Source organism: Bison bison, unplaced genomic scaffold (genome assembly GCF_000754665.1).
Source record: "Bison bison bison isolate TAMUID 2011002044 unplaced genomic scaffold, Bison_UMD1.0 scf7180017864254, whole genome shotgun sequence".
Taxonomy (NCBI): Eukaryota; Metazoa; Chordata; class Mammalia; order Artiodactyla; family Bovidae; genus Bison; species Bison bison.
In genome coordinates, this window is record NW_011494826.1 from 4,304,538 (window position 1) to 4,317,462 (window position 12,925).

A 12,925-nucleotide genomic window follows, 5' to 3' on the forward strand; every position below is an offset into this window, starting at 1 on the left:
TCCAAAGAAATCTCAGGGCCGATCTCCTTCAGAATGGACTGGTTGGATCTCCTTGCAGTCAAAGGGACTCTCAAGAGTCTTCTCCAACACCACAGTTCAAAAGCATCAATTCTTCGGCGCTCAACCTTCTTCACAGTCCAACTCTCATATCCATACACGACCACAGGAAAAACCATAGCCTTGACTAGACGAACCTTTGTTGGCAAAGTAATGTCTCTGCTTTTGAATATGCTATCTAGGTTGGTCATAACTTTCCTTCCAAGGAGTAAGTGTCTTTTAATTTCATGGCTGCAGTCACCATCTGCAGTGATTTTGGAGCCCCAAAAAATAAAGTCTGACACTGTTTCCACTGTTTCCCCATCTATTTCCCATGAAGTGATGGGACCGGATGCCATGATCTTCGTTTTCTGAATGTTGAGCTTTAGGCCAACTTTTTCACTCTCCACTTTCACTTTCATCAAGTGGCTTTTTAGTTCCTCTTCACTTTCTGCCATAAGGGTGGTGTCATCTGCATATCTGAGGTGATTGATATTTCTCCCAGCAATCTTGATTCCAGCTTGTGTTTCTTCCAGTCCAGCATTTCTCATGATGTACTCTGCATATAAGTTAAATAAACAGGGTGACAATACACAGCCTTGACGAACTCCTTTTTCTATTTGAAACCAGTCTGTTGTTCCATGTCCAGTTCTAACTGTTGCTTCCTGACCTGCATACAAATTTCTCAAGAGGCAGATCAGGTGGTCTGGTATTCCCATCTCTTTCAGAATTTTTCACAGTTTATTGCGATCCACATAGTCAAATGCTTTGGCATAGTCAATAAAGCAGAAATAGATGCTTTTCTGGAACTCTCTTGCTTTTTCGGCTAGACGGACCTTTGTTGGCAAAGTAATGTCTTTGCTTTTGCACATGCTATCTAGAGTCATAACTTCCCTTCCAAGGTGTGTAAGCGTCTTTTAATTTCATGGCTACAGTCACCATCTGCAGTGATTTTGGAGCCCCCAAAAATAAAGTCTGACACTGTTTCCACTGTTTCCCCATCTATTTCCCATGAAGTGATGGGACCAGATGCCATGATCTTTCGTTTTCTGAATGTTGAGCTTTAAGCCAACTTTTTCACTCTCCACTTTCACTTTCATCAAGAGGCTACTTAGTTCCTCTTCACTTTCTGCCATACCCAACACTAATTCTCAGACAGAAGAGCTTATCGTACTGCCCCCACCCTGGCCCCAGAACATGAGTTCACATAACAAAAGAAACAAATTATTCAAGGAGTAAATGTTAAAAAAAAAAAAAAAGTGAAAAACATTAACCATATACACATATACACATACAAAAGGAATAAAGAAAATACTAACAATGTGGAGCAAAAGATCGTTAAAAAAAGACACAAGTGAGAATATCCAGTATGAATAATATAGAAGTCAGATAAACAGTAGGCTAAAGAACAAATTAGTGGTTGGCAGATCAGATTGAAGAACTCTCCAAGAACAGAGTAAAAAAGAATGAAGAGATAGAAAATCTAAGACACAAACAGAAGCAGAAGTATTAATATCTGGAAATAAGTTTTAGCCAGAGAGGGAAAAAGATGAGAGGAAGAAAAAAACTGAAAAAGTAGTAGAGATAAATTTCCCAGCATTAAAAAGATGCAAAAGTCTGAGAACAGAAGGAATAAATGGACCAGTATTGGTGGTGGTGGCGGCGCTTAGCTGTCCAGTTGTGTCCAACTCTTTTGTGACCCCACAGACTATAGCCTCCTAGACTCTTTGTCCATGGGATTTCCCAGGCAAGAATACTGGAGTGGGTTGCCATTTCCTTTCTCTCAAGCATTTTCCCAACCCAGGGATCCAACCTGCAGTGTAGGTGAACTCTTTACCACTGAGCCGCTGGAGAAGGCCAAACAATATTACTGATTTCCAAAAAGAAGGAAACAGGGATTAAGTTAGCGGAATTTTTAAATTATGCTGACATTTCTGCTATTTTCTACTATTTTTTGTTCCATTTGTGTGTCTCATTTTCTCTCTCCTTCTCTCTCAGACTTCTGGTCTCTATACTAAGCAGCTTGGTTTCTAGAGTTACAAGAGTACTTTCTCAAACTCAGTAGCAGCAATTACAAATAATATCTTTCCAGTGAAATCAATTTTTAATCAATACCTAAATAAGTTGCAGAAAAATTAGTTGTTTTTCAACAAGAAGGAATAAGTTAAATTTACATTTTTTTTTTCTATTTCTAAGTTCCATATCTTTTTTCCTCTATCTTTCCTAAGCATTTAAATCTTTAAGAATAAAAATTAATAGACAATAAAGGTAGCCATCTCCTTGGATGATATACAGAGTTCGGATCTCCAGTTCATTTAAAGATAGTTTCTCACCTGTTCAAGCACAGACAACCAAACACAACAGAAAGAATACTAAACAGAATCAAGAATCCAAGTCCCACCTCTATCATTAACCAGCCTGAGTGACCACACTGTACCTTTCCACCTGGCATTTCCTTAAGCACCTTAATGTTTCAAATCAAATTCAGTATCTTCCTCACACAACCTGGCACTGTTCTCTCTGCATTTCAAAGTCCACAACTACACAAGCACAACTTCTCTTAATCAGTGACCAATTACTGCCAATTCCGTACTCAAGTTTAAATCTCTCTCCTTTCCATTTCTACTTAACTGCCTTTGTTCATGTTCTCAGTCTGGACTACTCCAATGGTGTTATGACAGACCTCCATCTTTCCGTCACTTGTCCATGGCTCCTGATGCCTTCTTAAATATCTTAACTTGTGACTCCCTTGCTCACAATATCTTAAGGGACTCCAATGGCCTTACCCTACAAGGCTCTTAACGATTATCTGCTTCACTTTTCACTTTCACACAATGGAGAAGGCAATGGCAACCCACTCCAGTGTTCTTGCCTGGAGAATCCCAGGGACGGCAAAGTCTGGTGGGTTGCCATCTATGGGGTCGCACAGAGTTGGACACCATTGAAGCGACTTAGCAGCAGCAGCAACTAGCATGCTTTAACTAAAATTATGAATATCTTTGTTATCTTTTTCTTGTATTTAGATCTAACAGAAAAAATAATTAAAGTTAAAAAGTACCTCTGAATGATATACGGCTTGCTGTGAAACTAATGATTTCGGGTTTTGTTTAGCAAGAAGAGAAAGAACTGCATCGGCATGAACTTTTTTATGGGGCATCCTAATCACTTGTCCTTCGCTGGGAGGATCATCTTCCTAAATAAAATACAAAGATAATACAATCAAAAAACAAAAATTAATCCCCCAAACAATCCCATTTTTCATATTAATAATTCATGATTCATAAAACTTAAGTCATTATGAATATGATCATATTGGCACTTTACACAAAGAAAATGGACTCTTTACTATCATTTAGATCTCATTTCTATTCAACTATACTAAAAATCTTTTGTGTTTGCCTCAAATATAATCATCAGTACAAAATAATTTGGTTACATTTGAATTGGAGATTTACTATAAAAGATGAAAATTAAACCTGCTGTCCCATGAGACTGAGTGACAATGATTCATAAACATTTTATTCAGGATCGTCAAGTTTCTTCTCACACATTTTCCTGCTTCCTGTGGATGCGGCACACAAAGCTGTGCCCCAACGTGGCAATGAGGGTGAAGCACCACTGCAGTGGTGCAACCCAGACCACAGGCAGAAATGAAAACCTACGGAAATATGCTGAGGCACCTACAGGCCTTTGACCGTCCCTGTGCCTTTGTGCTCACCTCCAGTGCTTTTGAGGGAGCAGGAAGACCCAGCTTAGACTTCTTGGCACCTCAAAATAGACCAGTCCCCCAAATGTAGGCCACAGAGCCAGAAAACTGGATTCCTTGTAAATACCAGTATTAACATGACTTTAGATTCCATTAATAGTAATTTTACCTAAGTATCTTATGTTTAATGAAATAAAGTTTATTAACTCTGGAGCACAAGTCTTTATCCCCCAGGTGTACATAGGTAAATACCTACTGATTCATAACTTCAAAATTAGTCTCAGCTTTTCAAGATTGTATTTCTGCATGTGATTCTATCATAACTTTGTAGCATATCTGATTTTAGGCTTAGTAAAAATGTTGAAATTAATTAGTTTTAAATGCAGAAAAAGAAAGATGTTATAATTAAGTCCTGGTTCAGGTCAGCGATTTACTTTGAACAAACTTAAACATGCTTTGGCACCAAGATACAGTTCTAAGAAGGGATAAAAATGCCATAATGACAATATGAAGTAGGCCAAATATTAGTTTAATGCTTCTCTGAAAACAAAGACTTCTCCTTTAGTCTTCCCCCTGGTATTACTTTATAAAAGTGACTTCCACTCTCTTCAGAATAGACTCAACCAATTACTCATAATAATTACTGTTAGAAAAGTAACTGCCCTATTAATATCTTATCAAAATGCTCCTTCATTACTTCATACTCCCACATATAGTAGAGAAAATTGTTTTAACACATTTTGAACATATGAATCTCCAGATTAGGCATCTTTCATTCCTGTGTCTTTAATAGTGTAAAGATGCTATATGGCATCTTTCATTTTTTGTTTGTTGGACTTGACAAACACCAGCCCCTTGCAACTCAAGCTTTAGAATTCATACAGCCCCTATTAGAACTCAAAATTTACAGTTCTTAGCTTGACAAAACTTAACATCAGGTTTCCCTGGTGGCTCAGATGGGAAAGAGACTGCCTGCAATGTAAGAGACCAAGATTCGATCCCTGGGTTGGAAAGATCCCCTGGAGAAGAAAATGGCAACCCACTCCAGTATTCTTGCCTGGAAAATTCCATGGATGGAGGAGCCTGGCTGGCTACAATCCACGGGGTCCCAAAGATTTGGACATGACTAAAGGGACTTAGCACACACAGCTTAAGTTGATAGCTTAAAATGAAAGGCAAAAGTATTATGTATCCACATAAAAATCTGTGACTATATAGCTATGTGACACAAATAAGTGATTTAACCTCCTTCAACTCAAAGTAAAACAAGTACTAACATATTTTTAACAAAGGATGCATATCATCCTTTAAGATGCCTCTTTTAAATATAGAGGTTTTCTAACCGCCCACACACATACATGCATACCACATAACCCTTATGATCTACTGAATCCACATATCAGAGGGTGAGGCCAAAGACACACATTTTTAAAAGCTCCACTGGTGAATTTAATATACAGTCCTACTTTACATCACTTGAATGGGTTGCTTTAAAGAAATTTCTAGCATTATGATTGTAATGGGATAGAAGAACATGATGTTTCAAAAGTATACCAATCTCCTTCTGTTTCATCATGATCATATACAATGATACAAATGAAAAGATTAATGTAACTAGCCTTCTACTTCCAGTCAAGATGGAGTAATAAAGACCAGATACATTGCTTAAAACATGGACAAAGTATGTGAAAAAATGCATTTCAAAACATGGAGCATCAGTTAACAAAAAACAATGATCCCTGAGAAATGGGAAACAAATCAGAAGAAGCCTATGACTGCTCTAGCTTACAGCTTATAGGCTTCCAGACTGTGGCACAGGAGCCTGAGCTGAAAGGATGGAGCTAAAACTCCAGGAAGGCCAAGACAGCTAGAGTTCCTAAGACAGGCTGCTGCTGCTCCTGCTGCTGCTAAGTCGCTTCAGTCGTGTCTGACTCTGTGTGACCCCATAGACGGTAGCCCACCAGGCTCCCCTGTCCCTGGGATTCTCCAAGCAAGAACACTGCAGTGGGTTACCATTTCCTTCTCCAATGCATGAAAGCGAAAAGTGAAAGGGAAGTCGCTCAGTTGTGTCCGACCCTTAGCGACCCCATGGACTGCAGGCCACCAGGCTCCTCCGTCCATGGGATTTTCCAGGCAGGAGTACTGGAGTGGGATGCCATAGCCTTCTCCGAAGACAGGCTGCTAGAAAAGTGAAAGCTGCAGAGAGAGAACTCTGGAGAACAGCAGATGATTCCCTTGAGTATTAAGCTGATTACTGATCAGCAGAGGCATCTGAGGCAATTACATGAGACTGCAGGAACAAGTACCTGAGAAGGGATTGGATATAACAGTGCCTGATGTTAAATACAGGTATGACCTAAATCAAATCCCGTATGATTATGAAGTGGAAGTGAGAAATAGATTTAAGGGACTAGATCTGATAGAGTGCCTGATGAACTATGAATGGAGGTTCGTCATATTGTACAGCAGACAGGGATCGAGACCATCCCCATGGAAAAGAAATGCAAAAAAGCAAAATGGCTGTCTGAGGAGGCCTTACAAATAGCTGTGAAAAGAAGAGAAGCGAAAAGCAAAGGAGAAAAGGAAAGATATAAGCATCTGAATGCAGAGTTCCAAAGCCTAGCTAGGAGAAATAAGAAAGCCTTCCTCAGCGATCAGTGCAAAGAAATAGAGGAAAACAACAGAATAGCAAAGACTAGAGATCTCTTCAAGAAAATTAGAGATACCAAGGGAAAATTTCATGCAAAGATGGGCTCGATAAAGGACAGAAATGGTATGGACGTAATAGAAGCAGAAGATATTAAGAAGAGGTGGCAAGAATACACAGAAGAACTGTACAAAAAAGATCTTCATGACCCAGATAATCACGATGGTGTGATCACTCACCTAGAGCCAGACATCCTGTAATGTGAAGTCAAGTGAGCCTTAGAAAGCATCACACGAACAAGCTAGTGGAGGTGATGGAATTCCAGTTGAGCTATTTAATATCCTAAAAGATGATGCTGTGAAAGTGCTGCACTCAATACGCCAGCAAATTTGGAAAACTCAGCAGTGGCCACAGGACTGGAAAAGGTCAGTTTTCATTCCAATCCCAAAGAAAGGCAATGCCAAAGAATGCTCAAACTACCGCACAATTGCGCTCAGCTCACATGCTAGTAAAGTAATGCTCAAAATTCTCCAAGCCAGGCTTCAGCAATACGTGAACCGCAAACTTCCAGACGTTCAAGCTGGTTTTAGAAAAGGCAGAGGAACCAGAGATCAAATTACCAACATCTGCTGGATCATCAGAAAAGCAAGAGAGTTCCAGAAAAACATCTATTTCTGCTTTATTGACTATGCCAAAGCCTTTGATTGTGTGGATCACAATAAACTGTGGAAAATTCTGAAAGAGATGGGAATACCAGACCACCTGACCTGCCTCTTGAGAAACCTGTATGCAGGTCAGGAAGCAACAGTTAGAACTGGACATGGAACAACAGACTGGTTCCAAATAGGAAAAGGAGTTCATCAAGGCTGTATATTGTCACCCTACTTATTTTACTTATATGCAGAATACATCATGAGAAACGCTGGGCTTGAAGAAGCACAAGCTGGAATCAATGTTGCCGGGAGAAATATCAATAACCTCAGATATGCAGATGACACCACCCTTATGGCAGAAAGTGAAGAGGAACCAAAGAGCCTCTTGATGAAAGTGAAAGAGGAGAGTGAAAAAGTTGGCCTAAAGCTCAACATTCAGAAAACGAAGATCATGGCACCTGGTCCCATCACTCCATGGGAAATAGATGGGGAAACAGTGGAAACAGTGTCAGACTTTATTTTTGGGGGGGCTCCAAAATCACTGCAGATGGTGATTGCAGCCATGAAATTAAAAGATGCTTACTCCTTGGAAGGAAAGTTATGACCAACCTAGATAGCATATTGAAAAGCAGAGACATTACTTAGCCAACAAAGGTCCGTCTAGTCAAGGCCATGGTTTTTCCAGTGGTCATGTATGGATGTGAGAGTTGGACTGTGAAGAAAGCTGAGTGCTGAAGAATTGATGCTTTTGAATGGTGGTGTTGGAGAAGACTCTTGAGAGTCCCTTGGACTGCAAGGAGATACAACCAGTTCATTCTAAAGGAAATCAGTCCTGGATGTTCACTGGAAGGACTGATGCTGAAGCTGAAACTCCAATACTTTGGCCACCTCATGGGAAGAGTTGACTCATTGGAAAAGACCCCTGATGGAGCAGGGGATGACAGAGGATGAGATGGCTGAATGGCATCACTGATTCGATGGACATGAGCTTGAGTGAACTCCGGGAGTTGGTGATGGACAGCGAGGCTTCGCGTGCTGTGACTCGGGGTTGCAAAGAGTCAGACACGACTGAGCGACTGAACTGAACTGAACTGATGTTAAATAACATCATATATAACAAAGGACAATGGTTGTTTCCACTGGCCACGCTGGAAAACCTCAATATTGAGGCACTGAGTGGAGTACATAGAAGAGTCTTCTCTCCACAATGGGGATAAGTAGCCCTAGATTGAGTACCACTGTGGTTTTGCCTAAAAAACCATAAAAGCAAGAAGCAAAAGGATAAAACCATCTCTGAGTACTTAGCCATTTCCTGAGCAATGCTCAGAAATATTTATAGTAATATAAAAGTCAAAGAAAGTGTAGTGTCTGACTCTTCGCAATCCCACAGACTGTAACCCACCAAGCTTCTCTGTCCATGGGATTCTCCAGCCAAGAACACTGGAGTGGGTTACCATTCCCTTCTCCAGGAGATCTTTCCAACCCAGGGATCAAACCAGGGTCTCCTACATTGTAGGACGATTCTTTATCATCTGAGGTATTAGAGAAGCTCAGTAATATAAAACATATTATTCAGTTAAATATGAATGTAAATAAAAAACATATTACTCAGTTAAATATAAATATAAGCATATTACGCAATATAAAACATAACTCAGTATATTTTATATTACTCAGTAATATAAAACATATTTATAGCAATATAAAAATATAAAACATAGAAGGAAAAGGTCTACACAAGATTTTGGCAGATAACTTAAAAAAAACTCTTCTTAAAGATTAACACTTCAGTATTCTTGCCTTGAGAACTCCATGAACAGTATGAAAAGGCAAAAAGGTTATGACACTGAAAGATGAACTCCCCAGGTTGGTAGGTGCCCAATATGCTACCAGAAAAAAGGGGAGAAATAACTCCAGAAAGAATGAAGAGACAGAGCCAAAGCAAAAACAACACTCAGTCGTGGATGTAACAGGTGATGGAAATAAAGTCCGATGCTATAAAGAGCAATACTGCATAGGAACCTGGAATGTCAGGTCCATGAATCTAGGCAAATTGGAAGTGGTCAAACAGGAGATGGCAAGAGTGAAGATCAACATTTTAGGAATCCGTGAACTAAAATGGACTGGAATGGGTGACCTTAGCTCATATGACCATTATATCTACTACTATGGGCAAGAATCCCTTAGAAGAAATGGAGTAGCCATCATACTCAACAAGAGTCCAAAATGCAGTACTTGGGTGCAATCTCAAAAATGACAGAATGATCTCTGTTCGTTTCCAAGGCAAACCATTCAACATCACAGTAATCCAAGTCTATGCCCTGACCAGTAATGCTGAAGAAGCTGAAATTGAACAGTTCTATGAAGACCTATGAGAACTTCCAGAACTAACACCCAAAAAAGATGTCTTCTTCATTATAGGGGACTGGAATGAAAAAGTAGGAAGTCAAGAGCTACCTGGAGTAACAGGCAAATTTGGCCTTGGAATACAAAACGAAGCAGGTCAAAGGCTAACAGACTTTTGCCAAGAGAACACATTGGTCATGGCAAACACCCTCTTCCAACAACACAAGAGAAGACTCTACACATGGACATCACCAGATGATCAATACTGAAATCAGACTGATTATATTCTTTGTAGCCAAAGACGGAGAAGCTCTATACAGTAAGCAAAAACAAGACTGGGAACTGACTGTGGCTCAAACCGTGACTCCTTATTGCCAAAATCAGACTGAAACTGAAGAAAGTAGGGAAAACCACTAGACCATTCAGGTATGACCTAAATCAAATCCCTTATGATTATACAGTGGAAGTGACTAATAGGGATTAGATCTGATAGACAGAGTGCCTAAAGAACTATGGACGGAAGTTTGTGACACTGTACAGGAGGCAGTGATCAAGACCATCCCCAAGGAAAAGAAGTGAAAAAAGGCAAAATGGTTGTCTGAGGAGGCCTTAATAATAGCTGTAAAAAGAAAAGAAACAAAAGGCAAACGAGAAAATAAAGATATACCCATTTGAATGCAGAGTTCCAAAATATATCAAGAAGAGATAAGAAAGCCTTCCTCAGCAATCAATGCAAAGAAATAGAGGAAAACAACAGAATAGCAAAGACTAGAGATCTCTTCAAGAAAATTAGAGATACCAAGGGAATATTTCATGCAAAGATGGGCACAGTAAAGGACAGAAATGGTATGGACCTAACAGAAGCAGAAGATATTAAGAAGAGGTGGCAAGAATACACAGAAGAACTGTACAGAAAAGATCTTCATGACCCAGATAACCACAATGGTGTGATTACTCACCTAGAGCCAGACATCCTGGAATGCAATATCAAGTGGGCCTTAGAAAACATTACTACGAACAAAGCTTGGAGGTGATAGAATTCCAGTTAAGCTATTACAAATACTAAAAGATGATCCTGTTAAAGAGCTGCACTCAATATGCCAGCAAATTTGGAAAACTTAGCAGTGGCCATAGGACTGGAAAAGGTTAGTTTTCATTTCAATCCCAAAGAAAGGCAATGCCAAAGAATGTTCAAGTTACCACACAATTACACTCATCTCACATGCTAGCAGAGTAATGCTCAAAATTCTCCAAGCAAAGCTTCAACAGTACATGAACCGTGAACTTCCAGATGTTCAGGCTAGATTTAGAAAAGGCAGAGGAACCAGGGCTCAAATTGCCAACATACGCTGGATCATCAAAAAAGCGAGAAAGTTCCAGATAAACATCTACTTCTGTTTTATTGACTACACCAAAGCCTTTGACTGTGTGGATCACAACAAACTGTGGAAAATTCTTCAAGAGATGGGAATAACAGATCACCTGACCTGCCTCTTGAGAAATCTGTATGCAGGTCAAGAAGCAACAGTTAGAACTGGACATGGACCAACAGACTGGTTCAATGTTGGGAAAGAAGTACATCAAGGCTGTATATTGTCACCATGCTTATTTAACTTATATGCAGAGTACATCAGGTGAAATGCTGGGCTGGATAAGGCACAAGCTGGAATCAAGATTGCCGGGAGAAATATCAATAGCCTCAGATATGCAGATGACACTACCCTTAAGCCAGAAAGCGAAGAAGAACTAAAGAGTCTCTTGATGAAAGTGAAAGAGGAGATGAAAAAGTTGGCTTAAAACTCAACATTCAGAAAACTCAGATCATGGCATTCAGTCCCATCACTTTATGGCAAACAGATGGGGAAACAATGGAAGCAGTGAGAGACTTTATTTTTTGGGGCTCCAAATCACTGCAGATGGTGACTGCAGCCATGAAATTAAAAGATGCTTGCTCCTCAGAAGAAAAGCTACGACCAAAAGTATATTAAAAAGCAGAGACATTACTTTACCAACAAAGGTCCGTATAGTCAAAGCTATGGTTTTTCCAGTGGTTATGTATGGGTGTGAGAGTTGGACTATAAAGAAAGCTGAGCACCGAAGAATTGATGCTGTGGTGTTGGAGAAGACTCTTGAGAGTCCCTTGGACTGCAGGGAGATTAAACCAGTCCATCCTAAGGGAAATCAGTCCTGAATATTCATTAGAAGGACTGATGCTGAAGTGGAAGCTCTAATACTTTGGCCACCTGATGCCAAGAACTGACTCATTGGAAAAGACCCTGATGCTGGCAAAGATCAAAGGCGGGAGAAAGGGACAACAGAGGTTGAGATCATTGGATGGCATCACCGATGTGATGGACCTGAGTTTGAGTAGGCTCCAGGAGTTGGTGATGAACAGGGGGTGCAGTCCATGGGGTCGCAAAGAGTCGAACACGACTAAGTGACTGAACTGAAAGATTAACATATAACTACCACATTATCCATCCATTCCTCCCCTAGCTATTTGTCAAAGAGAAATTAAAGCATCTATGTCCATACAAAGACTTGCACACAAGTGTTCACAGCAGCTTTATTTGTAATAGTCTCAAACTGGAATAAATCCAAATGTCCATCAACAGGTGAACAGACAAACAGTGGTACATCCATACAATAGAGCACTGCTGCTGCTGCTAAGTCGCCTCAGTCGTGTCTGACTCTGTGCGACCCCATAGACGGCAGCCCACCAGGCTCCCCCGTCCCTGGGATTCTCCAGGCAAGAACACTGGAGTGGGTTGCCATTTCCTTCTCCAATGCATGAAAGTGAAAAGAGAAAGTGAAGTCATTCAGTCGTGTCGGACTCTTAGCGACCCCATGGACTGCAGCCCACCAGGCTGCTCCGTCCATGGGATTTTCCAGGCAAGAGTACTGGAGTGGGGTGCCATTGCCTTCTCCAACAATAGAGCACTACTCAGCAATAAAAAGGAATGAACTATGATACAAGCTATAACCCAGATAAATCTCAAAATAATTATGCTGAGTTAAAGCAATCACACGCAAAAAAAGAATACATGCCATGTGATTCCTTTTATATAAATCTAGATAATGCAAACTAATCTATAGTTACAGAAAGTGAATCAGTGGTTGGTGGGAGAGATAAATTGGATGAGAAGAATGATGAGAGATGAGAAGGAGGGATAATGAAAGGGCCTGAGGAAACTTTTGGGAGTGATGGATGATGAGTATGTTTATTTCATTAACTGTGATAATGGCTTACAGACATATACATATGTCAAAAATTATCAACTAAGTTTTAAAAGCAATAGCATTAGCAATGCTTAGCAAAGACTATGGATAAATGTGGGCTTCACCGGTGGCTCAGAAAGTAAAGAATCTGCCAGCAATGCAGCAGACCCAGGTTTATTCTCTGGGTCAGCAAAGATCCCCGGGAGAACAGACTGGCTACCCACTCCAGGATTCTTGCCTGAAGAATTCCATGGACAGAGGAGCCCAGCATGTAGTCCACGGGGTTGAAAAGAGTCAGACACACTGAGTAACTAACAC

General features: G+C 40.3%; 1 protein-coding gene across 1 annotated transcript in view; it reads right to left on the bottom strand.

Annotated features, from left to right (window-relative positions):
• Window positions 1-12,925, bottom strand: part of KIAA0586 (KIAA0586 ortholog) — a 133,316-nt gene that overhangs the window by 52,026 nt on the left and 68,365 nt on the right. Inside the window, exon 29 of the mRNA XM_010847676.1 lies at window positions 3,095-3,229. Within this exon, the coding sequence (XP_010845978.1) occupies window positions 3,095-3,229 (135 nt within the window). The remainder of the gene's footprint in view (window positions 1-3,094; window positions 3,230-12,925) is intronic.